The sequence below is a fragment of the Corapipo altera genome, unplaced genomic scaffold, assembly GCF_003945725.1.
Source record: "Corapipo altera isolate COAL_440 unplaced genomic scaffold, ASM394572v1 0, whole genome shotgun sequence".
NCBI classification, from domain to species: domain Eukaryota; kingdom Metazoa; phylum Chordata; class Aves; order Passeriformes; family Pipridae; genus Corapipo; species Corapipo altera.
Window position 1 is genome coordinate 3,734,137 of NW_020884872.1, and position 27,295 is coordinate 3,761,431.

Here is a 27,295-nt window from a genome sequence, read left to right on the forward strand (position 1 = left end):
TTATGCAGCTTCTAACTGTAATCATTCACTGGGTACAATATATTAATGCAGGCTTACTGATTTCATTTCCTTAGGAAAAAAAAAAGGCAAAACAATAAAGCAAAAAGCCCTCCTTGATACTGTATTCTGAAAGGCAGTTTATTAGCATGGTGAGTCCCTTTCTCCTTTATTTTTGCCCCTACAAAAAAAAATCCCAACCTCTAAAATTCTTTGACGTGATTATGCTTTTTTAAAAGGGTCATGCCCTAAGTAGTGCTGGTAAACAGAATAGCCATAGCAGACATTTAGCCTCAGACACTTGAGGTGGATGGTTTGTTGTTTTTTCAGTGAGGTGATTGTCTTTTTTTATTTTCTTGCAGAGAAAGTTTCGCTTCAGGTCAACTGAAATAATTTGACAGTGGTTTTCTCGGGAACGAAGTGAGACAGGCTGTGGTGGAGCACAAGGGTACAAGTGCACAGAGGCTTGTTGAGGGAGCTGTCTGGAAAGAGTGAAACCCTTTTTTGCTTCCTGGTGGTGTCTGTGCCCCTGGATTGTGAAATACAAGTGTGCAGCCCTTCTATCACCTCGCCCACTGTCCTATTTACCATGGAGCTGGAAACTCTCTTTCTCCTCAAGTCTTCCTGCAGTGCCCAGTAGCCATCTGATGTAACTGGCCACTGCTCCAAAGAGCTCAAAATCCTACCAGACAGTGTCCAGCAGGTCTGCTTTGCAGTAGTAACACTCTGTGGTTTCCAAGTGAGAAAGGGGTTTAGGTGAAGGAGAAGGTGACTATGAAATCAGTGATGCCGTTCACGAGCGTTATCTCCAAGAGTGAGGCTCTTTTTAGCTATTGAATTATTGAATTAATAGCTGTCTCTCCAACACCTCTGGCCACTGTGTTCTCTAGGGAGGGCGGGGTGAGCTCTGAATGAGGTGTTTACTAATTTAGGACACAGCCCAGAGCTTAGACATAGCCTATCTCTAAACCCAGGCTGCGTGGGCACTGGGATTCCTCCTGAGTCTTGCAGTTAGAGTTGCTCCCAGTGGCATTCGGCTCACAGTCTCCCTGTCTCGTCAGTGCTGTACTGTAATTAGCAGAAAATTGATGAATTTAATTCCTTTACACCTACTAACAGGTGGAAACAGGCTTTGGGGTTTAACAAGAGCTTTGTGTGCACTTAACTGGGAATAGCTGACGTCTCCTGCATTCATTCTTGAATTTCAGAGTGTGTTTGTGGGGGTTTTTTAATCCTACATTTATCCAGGCACTCATTAATCTTTCCATTCAAGAAAGTCTGTAGTATAAGTATAGCAAATATATAGAGTTTCCTCGCTCAAATTCGTGAGCCCTTGAGCAACTACTGCTCTTGGTAAGAACTAACAGTCCACTCGTGGTTAACGTGCATTGCTGGCTGCCCTGGGAGAGGCTGATGAAGGTGCCTGTTAGCTTCGCATGCAACCCCTGCTTCCTGAAAGATTTGGCTCTCAGGGTGTCTCTGTGGCAATCCTGTGTCTGTTAAAAGACTATCAGTATTTTCCTCAGGCTTCTCAAACCAGTTCAAGCCTGTCAATGGTTATTTACAGGTGAGGTTTTGCCAGGCCTCTAGCTTATTGTTGTTACTGAACTTTAACTAGTCCAGATTTTCCTTAAAACTCAGTGCCTAGAGCAGGGCATGATTTCAGCTGTAGCTGGTTTATGTGAACTGGGGGATTGCTTCACACACACCTAGTTTTCTGCCTGCTATAGGGTGTGATATGGGAGAGGGACTTGTATCTGGGGGGGGGGAAATAAAAAAGAGGAAGAAAGGTTAATCTTTTCTGAAAAGGTAATGGGACAAAATTGCTACGATTCACACAGCTCTAAGATAAGCAAGTAATAGCTCATGTTCAACAGCAAAGCATGTTCATATAGCATGAATAGGATGGATGTGTTGTATGATAAATCTGGACACAGCAAATAAATTTCAGCCTGAAAAATAAGATAGCACATGAGACAGCATGTGCAGAAAGAATGCTAATGTTTAGGGAACCGAAGGCATTGGCAGAAAGGAGAGCGTGAAAATGAAGAATAGGTATTTTGTTTTGTCCCCAGGATTGATTGGCTGACTATTTTTTTTTGTCTTTAAACCATAATAGCCTTCCCTTATTGTCAAAATGATAATATATATAAAGCACTTCCTGTAATATTTCTCCTCAAAATGACTATTCATCAGTCCCAGAGTCAGATGCTCATATTTCAACTCACAATTTAGTTTAGCAAGTTTATACTTCTGAGCAATCTGTCATTTTAGCATTTGTGTTTTTTATACAAATCTCCACTACAGAAGCATGCAGTGCTCTTAAGCACGGATAGATTGGCTAATCCAGATAGTACTTTGTAATCTTCTGGCCAAGAAAGAGATTATTGCTTTTCAGAGAGAAAGAAAAGTGTTCCTCCCAGTCTGGCAGTGCAGATCATGAATGGATTGAGGGTGAAAGACTCTTGGTCTTCTGCTGGGCCCAGTGAGAATGTCCAGGAATGGCTGAGTGTTTTAGGTGGTTGAGGGAGGGAGTGAATATGAAGGTACTGTAGATATGGGGTCAAATTCCAGGTCCTGACAGCAACTGGATGAGGGGAATGACAGCAGGGCCAAACTCTCTGGTGAGCTTGTTCTGCTGGTGCTGCCCTGAAGAGCCTCCACATGCCACTTGTTTTCCAACCTACAAACACACCAGTTTCTGTGAAAAGCTTCTGCTGTTGTGAGGGCAGGAATTACCCTTGTGATAAACCTGACCTTCTGGTTTGCCCACGTTTTCATGCTGCAATAAGTCGCCTTCCTTTGCCTCTCCAGTGTGACGACAGCAAAACATGGGCACCACCTGCTGAACAAACATCATCAGAAAATAATCAATCTCCGTTCATTTTTCCTTCTCACAATGCCTCTCTTATCTTGGCTGTGTGGTTAAACCCTTCTTATGACCGTGGGAGGGGTTTTTTTGGAGGTAGGAGCAGATAGGACTGTTTTCTCTGGTGAGGTGACCTCACTCAGGGCAATGCTGGAAACACTTCTCCTCCCAGACTTGGCGTAACATGTGGGCCTGCACTCTTCCTCCTCCTCCTCCTCCTCCTCCTCCAAGGTAGAGTGTGACACCATCAAAGTGCAGAGAGTCATTTGGCTTTGGGTGAGGTGTTCCTCCACCACCACCAGTGGCTGTGCAGTTCTCAACCAGAGAGCTGGATTGTGTTCTTGATTCCTCTGCTCGGCATTGGTGAGGCCAAACCTGGAATTCTCTCTCCAACTCTGGGCTCCCCAGTACAAGACAGAAAGCAAAGAAAGGACCATGAAGACATTTAAGGGACTGGAGCACCTCTTGCATGAGGAAAGGCTGGGAAAGCTTGGACTGTTTGGCCTGGAGAAGAGAAGGCTCAGGGGGATCTCATCACTGTACATAAACATCTAAAGGGAGGGTGTGAAGAGAACAGAGCCAGGCTCTTTTCAGAGGTGGCAGTGACAAGACCAGAGGCAGAGGGCACAAATTGCAAAACACAGGAGGTTCCCTCTAAACATATGGAAAAACACATTTTTACTGTGAGGGTGACTAAGCACTGGCACAGGTTGCCCACAGGGAGGTGGTGGAGTTTCCATCCTTGGAGACTTTCAGAAGCTGTCTGGATGTGGTCCTGGGCATCCTGCTCTATCTGAGCCTGCTTGAGCATTTGGGGCTGGACCAGATGACCTCCAGAGGTGTCTTCAACCTCAACCATTCTGTGAAGTGCTACTGGGCTGCTCTGGTCCAGGGACTGCTTACAAGCAGGGAAAAATGGGAGAGTCCCATCCCTGCCCCTAGTCCAACAAGCTTTGCTTTCTTTTTCTTTTCAGGCTTACCTTTTCAGCAAAATGCATATTATTCTGCAAGCAGAAATGCATCACTGTGGAGGCTTTTTAAGTTTATGTCTGACTTTGCAGACCTCTACATCTAGAAAAGTTCCAAAGATTCTTCTAACTCATGTTTTAAAGTGGTTTTATTTCTGCATCATAAGAAGAGCAGATGAAGAATCTATATTAAAGCCTAGCTTTCTGATTTTTTTTTAATAGAAACTAGGCTGTAAATGTTAATTCCAAGTAACACAGGGGAAAAAATCATGCAGTGCTTAAAAAGCCTCTGTATGTTGTAACATTACTAATTTGTAGAAACAAATTGCTGAAATAACCTGACTGACAGTCAGTGCCAATAATAACACGTAATAACTATGGCAAACACAGCATATAGTTTCTACTGTTTTCTTTTCTGTGTGATGGTTGTAAGCAATTCTTGCCAGATGGGCTGATAATGTAATTAGGAATCGTTGTGTTAAATGAGGCGGCGTTTAAATTGGAAACTAATTTTCCTATCTATTAACCAGCTTGAAAAAGAAGGGCTGTTACCCAAATGATTTCTAGCTGCTAATCCCTAACAAGAAACACAGTGCTGCTTTGCACCTTTTTTTAAGCACTGTCTAGCAGATTATTTTCTGGAGGGTTTATTATGTGTGGGACAAAATAAGAAAGAGAGTGAGTTAAGAGATGGTACAAGCTCAGGGGTTAGATGGGGTGGACTCTACTAAGCCAGTACATTGTGATGTGTGACAACAGCTCATGAGCAGGTGATGTGGTGCTTCCTATTACTGGTCTCTACATGGGGATAAAAACTTTTTTACTTTGTGATAGTTCACTGTGTGGCAATCTCCATGAAGCAGAGTAGGATTATAAACCCTATTTTAAGTGTGTACTTTGGGAGAAATCATGAAAGCACAGCAAGACAAGATTTTGAATGGCAGATGAATGTTACTGGTGTGGAACCATCTCTTTCTTTACCGGGGATGGGAGAGAAGGGAAAAGAAAGGAGTGCCCTTGGGTCAAGTTAAAATCCCAGGGAAGGCGTGATGGCTTATCATTTTCATCATGAAAAGAGATGTCATTATAAAAGAGTAGGTTTAGATTAGATATTAGGAAGAAATTCTTTACTATGAGGGTGGTGAGGCCCTGGCCCAGGTTGCCCAGAGAAGCTGTGGCTGCCCCTGGATCCCTGGAAGTGTCCAAGGCCAGGTTGGACGGGGCTTGGAGCAACCTGGGCTAGTGGAAGGTGTCCCTGCCCATGGCAGGGGGGCTGGAATGAGTATTTGAGCCATTCAGTGATTCTATGAATGCTTACAGAGTCAGCTGCTTTGCTCTGCTGCCTTATGCAGTGGAAACTATCAGTTGTCTGTTATTAAGGTTTTGACTGAACCCCAGAGTAAATGTAAGGCTAAATGAGATTGATTATTGTATTTATGGCCCTCTCTGTGCAAATCTTACTGCTTTTTTTTTTCCCCCACCCTCTATGCTTCAGCTGAAGTAGGGATGAAGAGCCAAATATATTTTTGCAATCTGGTTTCTTCATAGAATCATAGAAATGTTAAGGTTGGAAAAAACTTGTAAGATCATCAAGTCCAACCCTCAACCCAGCACCGCCACCGTGTTCACCACCAAACCATGTCCTCAAGTGCCATATCCACATGTGTTTTAAACACTTCCTTGGATGGTGACTCCACCTCTTCCCCAGGCAGTCTGGTTCAATGCTTTTCAGCACTTTCCAAGAAAATTTTTTTCCTAATATCCAATCTAAACCTTCCCTGGTGCAACTTGAGGCTATTTCCTCTCATCCTGTCACTTGTTACCTGGGAAAGGAGATTAAGACCCACCTCACTACAACCTCCTTTCAAGTAGTTGTACAGACTGTAGTCTGTCCAGTGGTGAAAGTTTATTACTTGACCTAAAAGGATCAGACCCATTAAGCTGGAAAAAAAAAACTATGGTGGATTTTTCCATGGGCTGGTCTTTTAATGAAGACCGTCAGGGTGGGTTGCCCAAGGAGTCACATCAAAAGCTGCAGTGGGACAGGGTTTCATGCAAGCCCTAGGATTCCACACCTGGAAAAGGCTGTGTATGCTAAAACATGCAGAGAGCTGCTTCGAAGAAATGCATTTTGCCCTTGTAACCTGTGGGATTTGCTTTGTATATTTTTTCTGAAAGTTAGCAAAAACTCCCAACCTTAAAGTAAAACAGGGAAGCGAAACTTCTGTGCAGTTGAGCAGGGTGTGTTTCAGAACGGGGGCGAGGTTTTTCTGCTGAGGGATGGGAGCAACCTCTGTGCGACAAAAATGGAAAGTTTACTACGTTTTATCACTTTTCCTTGAAAATGTGAAGGAAATCACTTTCTGGATGCATGGTGGATAACAGCAAATTGCAGTTAAATGATGCATACATAATGCCTAGGCTGGCGTTGATGTCGTCACATTGACATCACCTGCTCTATCAGATAGGGCAGGTGCCTGAACACAGACGGCCAAAGCTTGGCTGAATGAAGTAAAGATGACATGTGAATAGACAATTACTTTTTGTTTTCTGATATCAAAACACAACACTCAGCAACGGAAGGCTTAAAAATATTAAAGACATAGTGGCAAGTTAAATTATGGAAGTGGGATAAGCATACAGAAGGTGCTATTTGATGTTGGGGCTGAATCAAGCACTGGCAAGTTTGAGGGATCCTTGAAGTATTGACAGTGTGTTTGATTTCCAGCTGAAAAAAATCATTACAACTGGGTGGTTTTTTTTAGTGTTCCTACCCCTTCAGAGTAGAAAAAAATGTAAAATGCATGACCGAAGAGACTTCTACTTTCAATGTTTGTGACTTTCAGTAAACAGGTTTGGGTTTGTTTCTTTTTATAACCACAACTTAATGGCATATAGATGGAGTGTCAGATTCTGTCTGTAAGTTTGTCATGGCAGAGGTGGATGTTCCTGTCTAGCTTACTCTATAACAGGGATCTTTATGAACCTCCTATTAATAATAACAACACTGTTTCCACATAGGAAATGCATCCAGCAGAATAATCTCCAGGTGCTTTACTAGGTGCAGGTTTTATGTCCCATGGATGTGGTAAAGGTGACCTTCAGGGGGAAAAAACAGCCTATTGCATTTGCTCTTTGTGGGTCTGAAATTGAACTTGGAAGCCACAAAAATAAAATAAATAAATAAATAAAATCAAAGCAAAAACAACAAGGCTTTGCTTCTGTGCCTCTGAAAGCAAAAGGAAAGTAGGGTTTCGTTGGTTTTAAGGCTGGGCATGTGATCGGTCAGCAGACCTTGTGCAGTTTTTCCTTCATAGCCTTGTTCATAGCTGTGTCTTGGCCTTTGCAAAACCTGGCTTTGTCTGACAGTCTTTGACAAAACGGGGAGATCACTAAATAATGAGCTCTGAGTGACAGGAAGTGATTCACTGATGGCCGAAATAAACCCGCCTGCCTGTGAGAGCTCCGAGTCACCATCTCCGGGGCAGCTGGAGAGGGTGATACCACCACTGCTGGTTCTGCCTCAGCATCAGGGTCTTGTATCCCTGTGGGAGAAAGGTAAAGGCACAGAGATGTTTGGCCACTCTCCAGCTGTCGCAGCAGATTGCTCAGGGAATCAGGTGGAGGTGCCGTGGATTTCTGTTTTCATTAGTAAGCTGGGCAGAGAAGGGCAGTGGCTGGGGAGTGAGCACACGGTGTGTTTGGCTTCATCTTTTGGTAGAGGGCAGGGCTGCCCTCTGAAGATCATAGAATCATGGAGTAGTTTGGGTTGGAAAGGATCATCTTGTTCCACCCCTGCTGCCATGGGCAGGGACACCTTCCACTAGACCAGGTTGCTCAGACCCATATCTAGCTTGGCTTTGAACATTTCCAGGGATGGGGCATCCACAGCTTCTCTGGGCAACCTGTGCCATTGTCTCACCACCTTCACAAGAAAGAATTTTTTCTAATATCTAATCTAAAGCCACTCTATTTCAGTTTGAAGCCATTCCCCCTTGTGCTGTCACTACAGGACCTTGTAAATAGTGTCCTTCCATCTTTCTGCTCAACTCCCTTCAGGTACTGGAAGGCTGCAGTTGGGTTACCCTGAAGTTTTCTCTTCTCCGGACTGAACAATCCCAACTCTCCCAGCCTTTCCTCCCAGCAGAGCTGTTCCATCCCTCTGATCATCTTGGTACCTCCTCTGGACTCGCTCCAACAGCTCCGTGTCCTTGTTGTGCTATTCCCCAGAGCTGGAGGCAGCTCTGCAGGTGGGGTCTCACCAGAGTGGGGCAGAGAGCAGAATCACTCCCTCATCTGCTGCCCACGCTGCTTGTGATGCAGCCCAGGGCACGGCGGGGGGGGGTGTTCTGGGTTACCAGAGCCAGCTCACATCCAGCCTCTCACACACCAACAGCCCCAAGACCTTCTCAGCAGGGCTGCTGTGGATCTTTGATCGAGATGAGGCAGGATGGGCAGCCCTGGGCCGTGGCTCCTTCAGTGGCCACCTTGTGACTCCCCAGAGCTCGCCTGAAGCTCCCCCAGCAGCACCACGGAATAAAGAAGGCTCCAGTGGTGACAACATGAAAGTGGCTCTTAATGAGATGTGAAGGCACTGAAGGAAATGCGGACCCGAAGGGTAGCCGGGAGAGAAAGAGAACTCAGTAAGTTATACCCACCCCAAAATGAGCTGCTAATCACTGGCACTATTGTGAGGACTACAATAAATCAGTGTCTGCCCTGGCCGCCTGCATCTCATTAAGCACAAACATGCGGATAGGGAATGTCAGGCTCAATAGGGATCTGTCATGTGAGTGCTGCTGTGTCCGAGTGGGCTGGCACTTGCATGGTTAGCCAGCTTTGTGTTTTCCCTTTTTTCTTTTTTTTTTTCGTGGGAGATATCTATTTTCTTTTGGAAATGTTGACTCGCCCTGTACTGTGGGTTGTAAATTTGCCCTTTTCTTCCAGTGATATGTGAATTCTGTGGTGATAACATTGTATTTAAGGTGTGGGGGTAAAATATCTTTCATATGTGTCATATTTTGTTGGGGATTTTTTTTTTCCCCAAGTCCTCCTCCGTGTGTGGTGCCATGCATATTCCTGAGGCTGGAGCAACACCTACATGTATTTATACAGTTGATGTATAATGCCCATTACTCAAGCATCACAGACTGCCTCAGGAAGCCTAATTAATTTAAGCCCTGCAGCACCCCTTTGAGGCAAATTTTGTCGGTCCTGATGGATGCACACATTGTAGCTGCTCTTTGTTATTTATTTTTAATATTATTTCTATCCCGGAGAAGGCGGGAGGGGTGAAATGAATAGTTTGTACTTTGTTAGGTAGTTTAACAAATGCTAGGTTTTTGATATCATCAAAATGAAGTATGTAGCAAACTTTGGGGTTTTTTTACAAGCCATGCCTCAGAGGTTCTAATTTTCTTTTAAAGCCTCAGCTTCTGGAGCCAGGTTAACTTGTAGATGTCCTTTTGTTTTGAAATCTCTTTGTCTAACTTGTGGGGTTGCAAAATAAATTTTAATGTATTGTCTTTGCTTAATCTAAAATCTGGGCTGCAGTGAGGCACCTGACTGAGATTGTAGGTTGGTTTCTTTTTAGTCTTAAAATTTCTTCATGATTAGGACTGGGAATACCAATGACAGAGTGTGAATGAAGTTTAAAAGGGATTCCCACAACTTACTAGTTGGTTTTGTGTTCATGTTTTAATTTCAGAGCTCCTCAGTTCCATACTATATTAAGTAGGTAAAACAAGGGGAACCATCTCCTCCCTCCCACTCCATGAGCAAACCAAAGATGTTTTTGAACGCTGACTCACACTTTGTTGTCTGTGCTCAGTCTTAGGCTTAATAAAGAAAGATTCAGCATATCTTCTCCAAATGCTTTATCCTCCTTTGTCTTTACTCTCATTTCTGAGCTCAGCTGTGTTTCTCCACTTCTTTTGTCAACACTAAGCTTGTTTCCCTGATGGTTCTCTCTTGCCCTTCCCACATCCCCTTTCCATGCTAGATCCCAAGCTGCCTCACTTTTTGAGGAGTGCTGAGGGCTGACAAAGAGGCTGATTCGAGCTGTCTTTATATCACGGGCTGCCAAGTCTTCACGTCTCACTCCCTCCTGTAGGAAAATTCTTAATTCCTTAATATTTTTCTGGGGAGCAGGTGTTCCCTGCTGCCTAGGGTGTCATTTCACAATTGTTTTTAGCCAATCTGAGACCACACTGTCACCAAAAGGGGCAATCACCTTCTTCTGGTATCTGCTCCAGTTCTAGTATCTGCTCCAGCCACCTCTTTTTGAGTAGCTGCCTGATATGGCAGATTGCCTTTTTTTTTTTTTTTTGTATCTTAGGTGAGGAATCTGCTCTGATTTGCATCACAGTCTCATGGATATGCCAAGAAACCCTGGGAAGCACCCAGCCAAGAGCAGGGGAAAAGTGTGACTGTTGCTTTCAGTAGCAGTACAGTCTCTGACTGACTGACTTAAATTATCATCTAACAACACTACATCTAATGTAGTTTCTTGGTTTCACTGAAAGAAGCAATCCTGCGCCTGGCTGCTGTTTCCTTCAGCTTTGTATTAGCACAAGCTGTGGTGAACCAGCCTGCTTACCTGAGCCAAATGGGGAAAGGAGGCACCTCGTTTTGTCCCTGTGGTTTTGTGAGGCGATTTTAGCCCTAAATCACCCTCCTGATTAACCAACAAGTGGCCCACTCTTAGGCCACCTTTCAATCACCGTTTTTCACGGTGTTTATAAATCCACCATCCTCCTGTGTAAAGGTGGTGAAGGCTGTGGGAGGTTGTTGCTGCTGAGGACAAACTGGGCATCGTTCCCTATGTTTTCCAAACCATGAGGCACCTTCGTGCTTCTCCTTATTTCTGTCCTAGACCTTCACTCAGTCCCTACTTAGAAATCTCATAAGCTCTAAGGCAAACAGTGCTTTGAGCAGTACATAATTCAGCTTGTGTCCCAGATGAGCCAAGTTTTTGAGACGCATGGGTTGGGCCAAAAAAGAAATCTGAGATGATCAGGAATTCATCTGCTGTGCGAATATGGGCTTGGCAAGTTTCCCCCCTTCCAGGAGCATAACTATTTTAAAGCACTTCAGCATGATCAGCTGTTTTGAAGGGCCTGCAGCAACATTATCTTTCTCCACAAAAGTGACTCTAAATCTATTTTTCAGGGCAATGTTCATCATGATCCTTTAAGCTGAAAGTAGTTTAGACAGAAACAGTAATGGGTTTTTTGTTTGTTTGTTTAATTGGATATGCAAATCACCTCTCCTTTTTTTTTAATTTCTTTTTTTTTTTGTTTTGGCAGTTAAATATTCTGGTTGACACTGGGAGCAGTAATTTTGCAGTGGCAGGTGTGCCTGATCCTGATGTCACCTCCTACTTTGATGCTGAGCTGTAAGTACCTGTTCTGTGCTGGGTTGGGGTGTCTTTTAGATTCTGATTCCTCCATGCAAGAGAGGATGAAAAGGAAGTTTATGGGGCTCCCGTGAGAGTGGGATGTTAGTTGCCTGAATGGGAATTTTGGCCTTGCCTGGTGCAAAGTCCTGCCTGACACCATGAGCAGTCCCAGTGATTTCAGCACAGCTGAGCTCTGAACACAGCACTGCTTAGAGCTGGAGAAAAAGGAAGAAGACTACAGGGTAAAAATCATCTGCAGAGAATCACACCAATTCCAGCCAATTTCTTCTCTGAATAGTCTTGGAAGGAATTAAAAGTTTAAATATACTTTGCCTTTGTTCGAAAACAAAAATTAATTAAGTTAAATTAATTAAATTAATTGTATCTGCTTACTTGACATCACTTCCAAAAGCAAAATTAGTTAGTCAAAACCTAATTTATTGTTTATTTTGGCTCAAGGGCCTCAATCAGTTAATGATCTACACAGACCCTGATGAATCTTGTTATTTATAAAATACAACTCTGTTGGTTTTGGTGCTTGTTATGCACTAAATTTACTGTGTTTAGCATGAGCTGACATTAATCACAGCCAAGCACAGCTTTGTCTGTCTGAATCACTCTCCCTCTTTTCTTCCTTCCTTTCTGCCCTTCTCTAGGTTCAATTATTTCAGGTAAACTTCTCCAAAACACAGTGTCTATCTTTAGCTGAAGCATATGGATGAAAATACTTGGAAGGCTGGGAGGCTGGAGAGTATCACCATTCCCATTACCTCATTATGTACTTTAACATGGGGTTTTGCACTTTTTTTCCAATAAGATGAGCTGGAGGGAAATCCATTATTTCTGTGCTCCTTACTAGAATAGCCTTACCTCCTGTCATATATCCTGTTAATGGAGATATTTCACATCTTGTTCTGATATGCTACAGGTCTGGAAAGTCAAGAATTTGCACTTAAAAGCTATTTCTGCACTACTGCAGAGTTTTCTATGCCAGATATCCTCTTCCATATGTAGTCCTAGAGGAAACCTAATTGCAAAGAATTTAAAGCACAAACATTCCTTCCCCCTTTTCTCTTAATTGATGTTATTGAGACTGGAAGGACAAGGCCTCTCTCATAAGAACCATAAACCATTAGAAACAGCTACAGTAAAGGTTGTGTGTTGAGAAAGGCTGTGAAATCACTTGAAGGTTACAGTCTCTGATCAGTGTTCTCAATGTACACTGTGTTTTGAGAACTTTGATATAAAGTTAATAACGAAACCTTGACATTTAGGCCCTGAAGAGTTAGTTATGGATGTTTTGCAAAATTATTCAAACTCAAGACACTACAGTCCGGAGCAATTGCAATAAGAGTTTCTGGTTTGTGTTGGATTGATGGAGTACTACAGTGTGCTCAGAATAAACTGCAACTGTTAGCATGCTTGAACCTGACTACACCATGCTTCTTGCATTTTAAGTATTTTAAATACATTTAAATAAATGTCATCCTGGAGGGATCCTTGCCCCAATGAAATCAGATGTTTCAAAAATGCTGGTTGCAGGAAACCTCTGTAGGTCACCTTGCACATATCCCAAATGAGGTGGGGCTGTCACTAGATCAGGTTAGCCATGGCTGAGTCCAGCCAAGCCCTGTAAACCTCTGAGGATGGAGAATCCGTGCTCTCCCTGGGCCCTGTGCTCCAGTGCTGGGACACACTCTCCCATGGAGGAAATACTTCCTGTTGTCCAGCCTCAGACTCACAAAATGTAACTAGTGGGTGTTACCCTTATGCAGAGAAAGGTCTGGCTGTGTCATCTTTCTGTGTTTCAAGTTGTCACGAGCTGCTGTGGGATCTGCCCTCAGCCTCTTGTCTGCAAAACCAAAGCCCAGCTCCTCTCAGCTCTTCATCACGGGTCCTGTGTTTGTGGACCCTGACCTGCCTGGTAACACTCTGCCAGTCCCTCTTGTGCCAGATCCCTGTTGAACTGGGTTCCCACAGCTGTCCACAGTCTGTTCCAGGTGTGGTCTCACCTGTGCTGACCACACTGGGAGAGCATTTTCTTTGGATGTGTTGTCCTGGCCCTCCAAATGTGGCCTGGTCTGGACTTCGCTGCATGCACGGAGCAACTTACGGTGTTGGCTCTTATCCAGCCCAGTGTCCACCATCACCCCAAATCATTTTGAACCCCCTTCTCAGTTGCTTCCCAGTCTGTCCTGATGCATGGAGTTGTTTTCTCTCAGCTACAAAACTTTGGGCTTCTCCTTGTTCAATGCCACAAGGTTTCTGTTGGCTCAATCTTCCTATTTTTCAAGGTTCCTTTGGATTCAGCATGTCAGCTTCTCCCTTTAATGTAGTGTCTTTGCAAATCTGCTGAGTGTGCTGTCTGTGCATCATGTGGGTTCTTGATTAAGATATTCACAGAATCATTTGGGTTGGAAAAGACCTTCAAGGTCATTGAGTCCACCCTGTGCCCCATCCCCACCTTGTCACCCAGCCCAGAGCACTGAGTGCCACATCCAGTCATTCCTTGGACACCTCCAGGGATGGGGCCTCCATCACCTCCCTTGGGCAGCCCCTTCCAATGTTTAACAACCCTTTCCATGAAGAAATTCCTCCCGATGTCCAGCCTGACCTCCCCTGACACAGCTTGAGGCTAGGTCCTCTCATCCTGTCACTGGTTACCTGGGAGAAGAGAAGGACTCCCACCTGGCTGCAACTTCCTTTCAGGTAGTTGTAGAGAGTGAAAAGGTCTCCTCTGAGTCTCTTTTCCTCCAGGCTGTTGAACAGTGTTTCCCCCACTCACAATCCCTGGGTGTCAAACCAATGGTCACTGTCCTTTGGGCCCAGTGGCCCAGCCCATCCTCAAGCCACACAGTGGCCAGTTTATTCAGCCCCACATCCTCAGCCTCCAAATGGGAATGCCATGGGAGATGCTGTCAAAAGCCTGACTGAAGTCCAGATGTGCTACAGCCACTGTGTTCTCCTCATCTGTGTAGCCAGATGTAGAAGGCAGTGGGATTGGTCAGGTATGAAATGACTGTGAATTCCTCCTTAAGTATCCATGATTCCCTTCTTGTCCTTCAGGTGCTTGAGAACTGATCCCAGGAGGTTGTTCTCTGAGATGTTTTGTGACTTGGGGTGAAGCCCAGTGACCTCTAGTTCCTTGGTCTCTGCTGCTCCTCTCTTTTTGAGATTGACCTTAAGATAACCTTTCCCAGTAGTTGGATTACCTTCCCTGGTGTTTTGGTTTAACCCCAGACGGCAACTAAGCCCCACGCAGCCCCTCTGCCATTCCCACACCACTGGGACTGGGGAGAGAATCAGAAGTGTAAAAGTGAAGAAACTCATGGGTTGAGAAAGAGGCAGTTTAACAGGTAAAGCAAAAGCCACATGGACAAGCAAAGCAGAACATGGAATCCATTCACCACTTCCCGAGGCAGGCAGCTGTTCAGCCATCCCCAAAAAAGCAGGGCACCCACACACGTGACAGTGACTTGGCAAGGCAAACACCATAACCCTGAATGTCTTCCTCCTTCTTCCCTCCTCTTTATGTACTGACCATGACACCATATGGTGTGGAGTATCCCTTTGGTTAGTTGGGGTCAGCTGTCCTGACTGTGTCCCCTCCCAAATTCTCATGCACACCCAGCCAGCTCAATGGTGGGATGAGGTGAGGGGCAGAAAAGGCCTCAACTCTGTGCAAGAGCTGCCCAGCAATAACAAAAACATCTCTATATGCAACACTGTTTTCAGCACAAACCCAAAACACAGCCCTGTACTAGCTGCTGTGAAGAAAGTTAACTCTAGCCCAGCCCAAACCCACACACCTGGTTGTCATGATTTTGCACAGATGGTGCACACCCAAGAGTGACCTTTACCCATGTGTAAATGAGAAAAGTGACCTGTGGGCACTTTCCTTCCACGGTGGGTGGAACACTTCAAAATTATATAAAGAGGTTTCTTTTTGTGTGGTAATCGATCCTGCAGTTTTTCCCTATATTGTCATGGAGTGGCTTCCAAAGTCATAAACTGCAAGCTGAAGAAGATTAGTAATTTGTTAGGTTAATGGGACTGATTTATAGATGTGTGCTTATTAGAATATTAATGTTGTGTTGGAGAAAGAGAGTGATGGGTCTGGATTTCCTGATGCCACGCTCTTAGTTTAATTTTGTTCCAATGATCATAATCTGAAATGGAATGCATGAGTGTTTTTTGACTGAAATTGAGGAGGGTGCATAGGAAGGGCATTATCTTTGTTTCAAAGGACCCAGAGGGTGTGTTTTTCAGAAAGAGCCCTCCTGGAGCAATTTTAGAACTAGCTCGTTAAGTGATGTCATGTATCATATAATCTGTGTCGTATAACTCTGCAGTTTAATTATCTGCCTCTTTCTGTACAAATTGAGTAAAGCTGTTATCATGAACTCTTTTACAACTTGGGCTTTTGAGTGGCTATGATGAAACTTTACTGTGAAAAGTTCTGAGTTTGCTGTGATAATCATGCTCTGTAAGTCACCACGAGGTATAAGGTTTTGCGAAACAGCCCAATTTGTCCCGAACTGAAAAGAAATCACGGTGCTTGTTTCTCATGCTGCTCAAAATAACAAGTAGTTTTACTGAATACACTACTTATAATAAAAGAGATACTTAAACAGACATATGAGGGGTTTTTTACAGTTGAACCCAACTTATCTGTGATGGCTCTGCAGCAATATGTCAACATGACATGCCCAGGGCTTTCAGTATTCAGCAACAGCATCCAGTTTTATTTCAGTGTGAGAACTACTGCCTCACCATGTGAAGGTTCAGGAGCAAGATGCTCAAGAGTTGATCTTTTCAAGAGATAGGGTGGTAAGAAAAATAAAGGCAATAAATTGAGGTAATGCAATCAGTTATATACCAGCAAGCAAAATAAACTGCCTTGCAGTGTGATGCTCTGAGTTTGGTTGTGTACAGTGTACAGCTTGTGGTTCGGGGTGAATTATAAGCTTCTTCCAGAAGCCCTGCAAATTAGATGAGACTTCTTGGTTAAAAATCAATAATTTATGTTATGTTTTCACATTTGCTTTGTCCTAAAGTTGTTTGGTAAGGTGGGTGTTAAGCAGGGCTTCCTGCACGTGGATTTGCTGTTGCCATGTTGAGCTTCCTTCAGAGGAATCATGACATGAGAAATAACATTTTGGTAATTTCATTTATTTTCTTATTTGTTTTGTTCAGTGCTGTATGCTAGTAATGAGGAGTAACTCTGCAAGAGAAAATTAACCACTGCTGAGGCTTGAGATCCATTTGAGGTTTGAGGGCCATGTTTCTGTTGGCTGCTCTGGAGAGAAGATAAAAATGGGAAAGGGAGTAGGGTCACTACAGCACCGTGGTCTAGGAGACCTTTTCCCTTGCCTCTGGCTCAGTTGCACTCTGTTCTGCTGGAAGAGTTGAATTTCTTCTTTCTTATCACAGCCAAAGCAGCTTGTTTGTAATTTTTCTCTTTTTTTGTACTGTCTGTTTGTTTTAAAACACTCAGCCTATGAATTACAACAAGTCTCTAGTTTTGACCTCTAAAGAAGATTTCTTCCTTTAGATCAGTGAGGTGGAAAGGTGAAAAAATCAGTGGCTGATGACAGGCAAGAAGATGGAGCAGGAAGTGGTTTTGCAGAACAGAATATAATTTACTGCCACAAGAATTATGTGAGATCCCTTCCCATGCTAGGTATTTTGCTTCTTGAAGGAAATAATAGAGTCTTATCTTTGGTGTGATATTTGTGAGGTTTACAAATGAGATGAGCATCTTCATATCCCTTTCTACAGGTGGGAAAGCCGAAACACAAAGGGTGAGGAGGTGACTTGTCCTGCCTTTCCACAGGAAAGTTCATGAGCCCATTTTTTCTGTGTCCTGGTCCACAGCTCATCCATGAGGCTGTCACTGCTTATGGAACAAGAGCTGCGTGCTACTTCTGTTGCCAGTCACACACCTTCTGTATTTGCAGATTTGCTTCACTTTATTCTCCCAGCACTCAGTTTTCTCTCTGATTTCAGATGTTTTCTCTTCTCTTGCCCGGCCAGATACTTTTCTACACGAAGAACCCTGTGTTTTCCCTTTCATTTCCTGGCCCCCCCCCTCAGCTTCTCTTATGTCACTAATTATTCAGACTCTATTTTGATTTATAAAATGTACTGCCAGTATCACAGAGGTGTTCTGAAGGCCCTGCCTGAGCAGAAATGTTCCTTTGTGTATCATACAATTGCAGAATTACACAGCAAGTAAAACAGCAGTAGAAATAACCAGACACAGGTAGTAACTATCTCCAGAATTCATGCCTTTTGAAATATTATCTCATGTATTTCTGTTGTCTGGGATGTTAACCCTTGAAAGGTTAGGTCTTGGGAGTATCAAAACCCACTTTGGGTTAGAACCTGGCTTCTCTTCCTCCCTTTTCCAGGAAAAGAGTCAATTGCCTGGTCCACTTGGCCAAATTGTCCCTCAGGATAAGCCATTTGAATGGATGGAACTTGTCTGTGTTGCCATCTAAAGGTTATTCCCCATAATAGGCAAAATCACACTGATTTTGTGCTGGTGAGCTCAGGCCCAGGGGGGTGAGAAGCCACTTCATGTGGATGTTTCTGTCAGAGCAGATGTTAGATTAAAGCTGGGTTGATAAAAATATCCACACCTGATAAATCACCTACCCTTGCTCTTGTTCTGCACACTTGTAAAAGTGGTGTTATAAAATTATTTTACAGCCCCCCCAATTTACTTTTTAAAAAGATGTCAAGAGAAAAGTCTGTTCAGGCGAACTGGGTGTGGTCACCTGTGTCTTCAAAAGGGGAAGCTGTATGCTAAGGAATGAGTCCAAGATAAATTGTGAGGGATCTAAAAGTTTTGTAGCTCTTTGGTACGACATGGGTGGAATATGATTGCAGTATTTAGGGATTACAGGATTTTAAATGGAAAAATCTATTGAGATTTCTTCTAACGTTTGTGTTAAGTCTTCTAAACAGGATTCTGTTCCTTCCTTTGCTTGCCATACTTAACTACTCCTTTGCATTTGCTACCCTGGTCTGGAAAGAATTCCTTCCTTTCCTCCTCCAAGTCAGTGAATCATTTGTTAATAATATCCAAGTCTGCTTGCTTCCTGATAGATAGACCAAACTGCAGATTTAGAAAGCCTCTGTCTTACTGCTGATACTCACAATAACATTTCAATTTACCCAAAATGGATCTTTTAAGAATATTAATGAGGTGTTAGTCTACAGCTATTCAGTTAGCTTGGCATTTCAGTTTTTTTATTTGAGTTCAGCAGCTTTTCATTTCCTAACACCAGTTAAGATGTTCCTTCTCCAGTTAGAGTGTTGCTCCTATTGTGATGGACCAGTCTGAGTCAGGGACACGCTGCACCAGGTGACATAATACCTTAGATTTAAAAAAAAAAAAAAAAAAAAAAAAGGAGGGGGATTTTGAGTTGAGTTATTGATGGCTTCTGGATAAAAACAGAGCCTTGAGATTTCCTTTTTTTTTTAATTTCTGCATTTTACAGCTTTTACAGGCAGTATGCCTATATATTTTGCAGGCTTAATTTTTTTTTCCCCTCTCTGGGCAAAATTGAGATGGAATATATTCTGTCTTGCATCGAGGATGAACAGCTTCTGCATAAGTGTATCTTTTCCTTTTAAAGGTCAAGCACGTACAGATCTGAAGGGATTGAAGTCACAGTTAAGTACAGTCAAGGAAGCTGGACTGGAGTGCTGGGTACAGATGTCATTACTATGCCCAAAGGAATCTATGGCAGCTACACCATCAATATTGCCACCATCCTGGAGTCAGAGAATTTCTTCTTACCTGGGGTTAAATGGCACGGGATTCTTGGCCTTGCCTATGATGCCTTAGCCAAGGTAAATCATCCTTTCCCCAGTGATTGTCTTTCGCAGTGACAATAAACAGAAATGTGACAATTAAAATAAAGTGTGCAGATGATCTGTCAGCATTAGACTCCCTCCCTTCCAACCACTCTTTCTCGGATCTTTTATGGTTGTTCCTGAAAGAATTCGTTGGTTTGTGATGGTGCCATATTCCCATGTGAGGATTTTGGCTTTTTTTTTGGTGATGAAAACTCCGATTTTAGCTCCTCTGGAATGAATAAGCTTCTAAAGAGCTTGTAGTACCAGAGTATGGGTCTAAAGTCTTCTGATATGTGTGAAGGGTGTTATTAGGGCACTGATGACAATCCTCAAGACTTGTCCATGGACTGATGAACTTACTTGGCAAAGCCCTTGGCAGTTTATTCTAAGACATTCTCCGTTCATCAAGTAGAATTTGAGTTGGAGGGGACAGATGGATAATTTCATAACAAATATTAGCCACAGTGTTTCCCTGAACATAGAGCTAAGCACATCACGGTCTTCTGGGGGTCAGAAATTCAGGTAGAAGTTTAAATTAAACCCCAGAATTTATAGTCTAAAGCTTATAACCTTATAATCTAAAACTGAAAACGTGATTGGAATCCCTCATAGTCATAGTTTTCAATTTACACATCACAAAGTGAGATCTCTCCAGTTAGAACAAATGGTTCAATACTGCCTGACAACTCTGCTTTATTCGAGGGTTGTGTGAGCCTTGTATTGACTTCTGCTGTTGACTTGACATGTACTGTCAACAGGAGGGGAAGAGCTGCTCTTCAAACTCTAGTTTGCGCAAATAGTGTACTCAGGGCGTTGGTTTTTCCCTTCTTCCAAAGGCTTTAGAGTTGTTGACTTCTGGGGCTGCTCTGTCTTTGTGTAGCAAGAACCCTTGGCCCCTCACACTTGCCAGGGTCTCTGCCCATCGTGAGACCTACGTGCTCAGAAATCTGAATTACAGTGAGGTTGCAATACTCTGATAACTGCAAAGCAAAGCACGACATGCAGTGTAGGGAAGAACCTGTTGGCCACAGTCAGTTGAAGTGAACGTGCTTGGACATGAAGTTCTTCAAAAGAAATAAGAGGAATTAACAGGCCATTGAATAAAAAGTTTATTAGAATTAAATTATTTTGAAAAACTGAAAATCTTGACTTTAAAATTTTGCCTTTTTAACCATGGAAAAGTGTGAAGGGCAAGTTACATTTGTCTGTTCTAATAACCCAAAGCCTTTCCCAACCAGAAAGCATCGGTGAGAGTTTGTGTGCCTGAAACCACTGTTTGAGTTTGGAAACTGCAATTGAAAATTACTCTTGTGCTTTAGGGATTTGGTGGCAGCCACAGTGACAGTGGTCAAGAGTAAATATGTTTTTGAAAACAGCAGAAACAGAAAAATGACAGATGTTGGGTTTTTAATGACTTATTATATCTAGAACTTTCATCACCTTGTTGTCAGAAATTCAATTTACTCATGAAAAGTGGTCTTGTTTGAATGATTTGCTGATTTCTACAAAGCAGCTTTTTAATGAATCCTGCAATTCTTTTGATTTTTTTGTTTTGTTTTGTTTTTCAACACCTTCAAGCCTTCAAGTTCTGTGGAGACGTTCTTTGATTCTCTTGTGAGGCAGGCAAAGATCCCCAACATCTTCTCCTTGCAGATGTGTGGTGCTGGACTCCCTGTTTCTGGAAGTGGTACCAACGGAGGTAGTCTTGTGGGTATCTGTCAATCGGAGAGGGAAGATGTATCTTTGTTAATCTCTCCCCCTCTTTTCTGTGACTATTTTACTTCTGCCAAATTTAATGTTTAAATATATGAGGTATTCTATTTTTTTTAAGGAAAAGTTAAGCCCTTAGGCAAAATTCAAGTGTCTTATTTATTTTCAGTCTCGATTCTTTTTTTTCTCTCTCAAATCTGAGTAAACCTTTCTTCTTTTAACAAAGAAAAACATAAATGTTGTGGTGTTTCCTCAGGGTGGATTCTGCTACCTTTCTCAAACTGAGTAGTCCCTTACTCAGCTGATAAACTTGTTTAATCTCATCAAAATGTTACAGTAATTTTTTTTTTTACATGATGTGAAAAGGGGGAGAGGAATCAAGGGTCTTTTTTTTTCGGTGGTTGTTGACAGCAAGGAAAAAATCTGAAGATGAGATCTTCTGCTTGTTGTTACTCTGGAAAGTCTTTCTATTAGTTTTAGTGGGACCAAGAATTGGCCATTATGTATCTAGAATTGGGAGTTGGAATGACTGTTCCCAAATTATGCTGAAATAAGTATATCAGCACAGGAGTTGATCACAAATAGTTATTTTGCGGTGAATTCACATACTGTAAATGTTATTCATGTAGGTGAAGCCCAAGAGAGAATTCACTTAAGTTAGTTCAGTACAAAGTCTGAGAGTCCACTATGCTCCCAGTCATCCTGAACCTCAGTTTTGATGGAAGCCAGTAGTGATATCAGTGACAAGATGGTCAAATTCCATTTTGGATGTGTGTAAGAAAAATGAAATGCTCTTGAACAGTATTAAAGCTTTTCTGATCTGATAAAGCAAATTCATCATGTGTAAGTTTAATATTCTGTCCCATTTTTATACACTGCCCGTTTTATACATTGCCCTGAAGATTCTGTTTTGATTTTAAACCGTGGAGCTTTCATAATAAAGTCAGTGTGAGCTTTTAGATAAAGATGCTGGTAATTTGGCCCAATATGGGAATTCTGTTTGACTGAGGCACAATCTGTTTAACGTCTAGATGTTTCATACTGCTTTATTATTGACAATGAACTTGTCACTAAAATCCTTACAAATGATGCTAAATTAAAATTTTGATGCCTTGAGTATCACAATTAAATATTCCCCTTTCTGCATGTACTTGCCCCAAAGCTAAACCTCTGGGATTTTAAAGCATGCTAATTGTTTTCTCCTTTCCCTCAGGTCCTGGGTGGAATTGAACCGAGTCTGTACACGGGGGATATTTGGTACACACCCATCAAAGAGGAGTGGTATTACCAGGTGGAAATTCTCAAACTGGAGGTTGGGGGTCAGAACCTCCAACTGGACTGCAGAGAGGTATTTGCCATTCTGTGTTTCAGTCTATATAAAATGCAAGTTTGGTTGAGAAAAAAACCACCTGATTGATCAGTTTGGGTCCTTGCAAGCAGATGTGTATCACAGTCTCCTCTGAGAACTGGTAACTTTGAAGAGAAATGAGTGAGCCGTGTGAAATTCAGGGTGTCCATCAAACATGCTAAAATTGCTTCACAGAGGACTTTAAAACTCATTGATAATATTCCAGTAAATTGGGAACTAAGCTGTAATTTTTAAGCCAACAGAATCAGGCTGCTGTGGTTTGGGAGGACTCAGCCTCTTGGGTTGTTCCAGTTGTAACAAAGGTGTCTAAACACTGAAGATGGTGCAATGATTCAAGGAGACAATAGTCTTTAAACAACTACAGCATATGGTTTTCCTACAGCAAAATCAGTTCAAAGGGGTTTAAAGCAGTTCTGGTCAAACAAAGAAAAGGGGATATTTTGGACTGACCCTTGTAGAGCTGTCTGAGTACATAATTCATGATGGCAGTGGCAGCTGTTATCCGGGGATGCCCCATAGAAGTTCTCATCCTATGCCTCCTTTTTTATTTCATATTTTTGTAATCTACTTTTGATCTCTTATGCCTTGCCAGTTATTATTCCTCATGGATATATTTTCTGTTTTTATTAGGAATAATGTTCTGTGTTGTTGCAATTTTTATTCCAAAGCCATTTCTTTCCTTTTTTTTTTTTTGTAGAGGATGTCTGTATATGTGTGTGTTTTATCTGTTTCTTACTGTTGCTTGTTGCTGTTCATGTTTTGATTTTAGTTCTGTAATTTTCATGCCCCGATTTCGTTAGACATTCTAATTTTATCTTGTAGTTGTGCTCTTAGTTGGAAATCATTGGGATGTTGTGCTGGCTGGGGTTAAACCATGTCAGACATGATAATTCTGAAGGTTTTATAGTTCATATAAATTAAGTGAAATTCATGATTAAAATATTACACATGCATAAATATTATATTTCCATACAAAATATGGAAATCATATTGCCATATAAATTATTTAGAATTAGTCACAGCATCTTTCAACTTAATAAGCAAAACAAGGTCTATTTAAATGCTTTTCTCTGTTGTACTGCTAGGAAAGCAAAACTGCTGGTCCTCTAACAGAAATGTTTGCTTTTCTTTCTTGCCTTTGAAAACAAGTCAACATGTTTTTGAAGGGGAGCCCTTGCACTAATGGTTTAATCCGTGCTGTTTCCAGAAAACAACTCACTTAAAAAATCCAGCGTTGTGTTACAAAAGTTTCCTGTTATTGTTGCTGTTTTCTGAGCCAGGGTTTGCTTTCACACCGTGTTTGTGTGTTAGCACAGCACGTTGGTCACCCATGCACAAGGGCTGTGCCTCCCTTGAGCACAGGCAATCATCCCACAAAAAAAATTTAGAGGAAGAACAGTGAAACGGAGCTGGTGTGATTAAAGTTTGGCTGGTTAGGAGCTTGCAGAGGATACATGAATCACTGCATGGGACGGTGAACTGTGTGCCCTCTCTCCTCTTAGTTGTTTTCTAGGAAATGGAACATTATTTGTAACCTTCACCAGAAGGCTACTCCTTTCCTTGCCAGGGAAAAGTTGTCTCCTTGCTTCAGTGCTGGGAATCTGTCCAGTGTTAGAGCACAGCTGTGTCCCTGAGCCCGGCAGGCTGGGGCTGGGAGAAGTCCTGAGCTGCTGGGAGAAGTCCTGAGCTGCTGGGAGAAGTCCTGAGCTGCTGGCAGTGCCCCCTGCTTAGGCTGCCCTGGTAAATATTAACCAGGAAGGCCAAGAAGGCAAATTGCTGCCAGCACTCTGTACACAGCATGAAAATCCTAGTCCCTAGCTGAGCCATCCCACTGCTCCCAGCATTTTCCATGGGTTATGTCAGTGGTTGACCCTCCTAATTGCTTGTTTTCCAAGGATGCCAGTGATTGTGTATTTGTGGTACACATCTGTTAAAATGGACTCCACAAGGCCTTGATATTTCTCTCCACTCTCTAGAAGTGTATAATAGAAATATAAAGAAGTTTATGAGTGTATAATAAATGGTTTCCTGTTTACTTTTCTGTCAGCTCTGCATGGCAGCCTGTAGCAGCTCTTCCAAAAAAGAAATAATAAAGAAATAGCTGTCAGACCCACTTTTTTTCTTTTTGGTGGGTTTTATTTTTGTCACTTCACTAAAGGGACTCCATGTCCATGTGACTTGATAACATCTAAACCAATGTATTTTAAATTTACTTGCTGTCTGACCTCTTCCTAAGTGGCTTATGCTGTATATTATCTTGTGTCCTATGATTATGCCATAAACATGTCACTGTTCAGTTATATTAATCCTGCTGCCTAAGCTGGCAACAAAAGTAATTAATACAAACAGCTGTCACTGCTACTTTTTCTTCTTCCCCCCCCCCCCGCCCCCAGTTTTTAAAGAGTTCATGGCAAAAGTTCTATTTCTTAAAAAGTTTATACCTTGTTTGCTGTATCTGACGCTTGCTGAAATCTCTTAGTCTGAGGGTTAGGGTTTTAATAATAAGAGAAATATTCACTTGGAGGGGGGGGTTGTGCAGATTTTGAGGCAGCAAGACTGAAACTTGAAGTTTCTTTGTGATTGCTGTTGTCTGTGTTTCGGTGGTTTTCAGCAGCCAAGGGAGAAAGGTGTGGTGTTTGTACTCTTGAGCCAGTACCAAAACACAATAAGGCCTAATTTTCTCTGGCTACACTTAAATTCAATATGCCAGCCACTAAAACAGCATCTAGACTGTAGTGAGTTGTGTTCGTGGTGGCAGAGACCTTGATTGAGGGCTTAGACATGTGTGCTTAGCACCTGTCTGTACTGAACATGGAAGTGCCTTTGCCCCCTCTGAGAGGGGCTGGGCTTTACTTCTTTTTCCAGCATGTTTTGGCCATTTGCACCAGCTGTGGTGGCACACAGCAATTTCCTGAGTGCTTCAGATAAACTCACTCTTGTGTCTAAGCTGATGGTATCTTCCTTTTGCTCTCAGACTTCATTTGAATTCAAGCTATCAGCTGGAGAGGGCTGCTGACAGGAATGACATGCAGGTCTGGGAAGCCAGCTGCCAAAAAAAAGAAAAGGAAAGGAACAGCTTTGTTATGGTTATGAAACAGTGGAATCTGCATTACAGTAACTACAGTCTCCTTTTTTTTTTTACCTCCACTCCCCAGTACAATGCTGATAAAGCAATAGTGGACAGTGGAACCACACTCCTTCGTCTGCCAGAGAAAGTCTTCAGTGCTGTGGTGCAGGCAATAGCTCAAACGTCCCTGGTAAGCTGATGGCATTAAATCTGCCCAAAATGTGAAATTCCTATTAAATGATCCCATGATCTTTGAAAGGAGTGTCATCTTTGCTGTCTGCCTTGCAAGTCATAGGTTTTAATCCTGAGGGGAGCAGAATCTTACCTGGTCCAGTCCTGTTAATAAGTGAGAAAAGACTGATGGAAAGGGGGAAAAGGGAAAGGAAGAGGTGAAAAGGGAAAGGGAGGAGGGAAAAGGGGGGTTCAAGTACAGGCAAAAGTCTTTGTATTGAAATGCATCAAAAATAGGGCAGAGACAGAGTATTTTGTTCTAAGCATTTCAGAAACACAGACGTAATCCCTGTTGCTCTGATTCAAAGTATTAAGAGTGCAAAAATCAGTCCTTTCATTCAAAACAGAGCGTTTCTAAAGTAGAAGAACCTGCTGCTGCAAGCAATTCCTTTCCAAGTATAATGCTTATTGCTGTCTAGAATAAATGCCATTCATTAGGATTATTCCTATCAATAAAGCTGCTTTTGACCTTCATTATTGAATTATTTATGTTCAAAAGCATCTTTCTTTGGAAATAGAGTGGGCTTTAGAAGTAGGGCATGGGGATGGTTCTCTGCATGTAGAGTAGCTGAAGCAGCATTTTCTGGTTAATAAAAACTATTCATAAATTTTTGTTCAATACAAGGAAGAGAACAACAAGGTTAAAGATGAAGAAGAAATCCCAAGTATTTCAGTGTGAACAATTTTGTCATTTTTGTTGTGGATTCACAATCAGACAGTAGCAAATCACAGGAAATACAGTAAACAGCTTCCCAAAAGACAGAGTATTTTCCTGTGTGCTGATAATTCAAGACTGAGATCCTTTTCCTACCTGATGGAGAGCAGAGATTCGGCATGAAGTGTTCTTCACTGCCTGCAGGTGTCCAGTATCTGAAATAAATGTGCCAGTTACAAGTTCTTCTCTTTGCAAAACACTTCAGTATTGACATATACAATTTCAGTTGATGGGGGAGAATTGAAAGAAGCCACCCCAGAGCTCCTGTAATGGTACCTTGTGGATGGGGCATCCCCTGAAGTGGGTCCCAGTGGTTCATAGTCTGCTGCTGGTCAGGACATGGCACGTGAATAGTGGACTGATCAATAAGGTGTTAGAGGGGAACAACTCACTCACTCTGCTCAATGGTTTTTGCTCTTCCTATTAAAAATGCATAAACTAACTCTTCTTTTTCAGGGTTTCTTTTTAATCCCAGGGACCTCCCTGCTGCACCCCTTTCCCTCCACACACCCCAAAATTTACTTTCACAGCTCTAAAAAAAAAAGGAAGCAGTCTACTAAATAAGAAAGTAGTCATAGGGATGTAAGGATTGGATTCCGGCTGTGTGGGAACAGTGTCAGAAAAATGGGTATTTTCAGCAACTCTACTGCAGCATCACAACTGTACTCTTAGTCCTCTGTGCTTCTGGCAGGATATGTACCACTGAAACATAAAATCATCTGCTTTAGGCAGACAGCCCTCCCTGACCACAGGTGAAGGAGGTTAAGGAGTCCCTGCTCCTATTTGGTTGTTGTGATCTTCCCAACCAGATGTCACTTCCCCCTCGGATATTCTGGGATAACTGTGTGTGGCACATTCCTTTATTCAGCTCCATTAAAACACAAGGCAGTGAGCTTTGTGCTCTTCAGTGGTGCAGGTGGTTTTTTAAACCAGACTTATTTGGGCTGAAGTCTTTTAGGGAGCAGCTGTAGCTTCAGTTTGCTCTTGGTAGGTTTGGAGGGTGGTGGTTTTCATAGATGAGCAGAGATAAGCCACAAAAGGGTGGCACCTTCTACACCTGACTGAGCTGGAGTCAGGGCAGTGTCTGCTCACAGTATTAAT

At 42.5% G+C, this 27,295-nt stretch overlaps 1 protein-coding gene across 1 annotated transcript in view; it reads left to right on the forward strand.

The window, feature by feature from the left end:
* The window catches only part of BACE2 (beta-secretase 2), a 52,287-nt gene that overhangs the window by 13,540 nt on the left and 11,452 nt on the right, over positions 1 to 27,295 (forward strand). Inside the window, exons 3-7 of the mRNA XM_027638450.1 lie at positions 11,142 to 11,230; positions 18,880 to 19,096; positions 20,681 to 20,809; positions 22,026 to 22,160; positions 25,337 to 25,438. Of these exons, the coding sequence (XP_027494251.1) occupies positions 11,142 to 11,230; positions 18,880 to 19,096; positions 20,681 to 20,809; positions 22,026 to 22,160; positions 25,337 to 25,438 (672 nt within the window). The remainder of the gene's footprint in view (positions 1 to 11,141; positions 11,231 to 18,879; positions 19,097 to 20,680; positions 20,810 to 22,025; positions 22,161 to 25,336; positions 25,439 to 27,295) is intronic.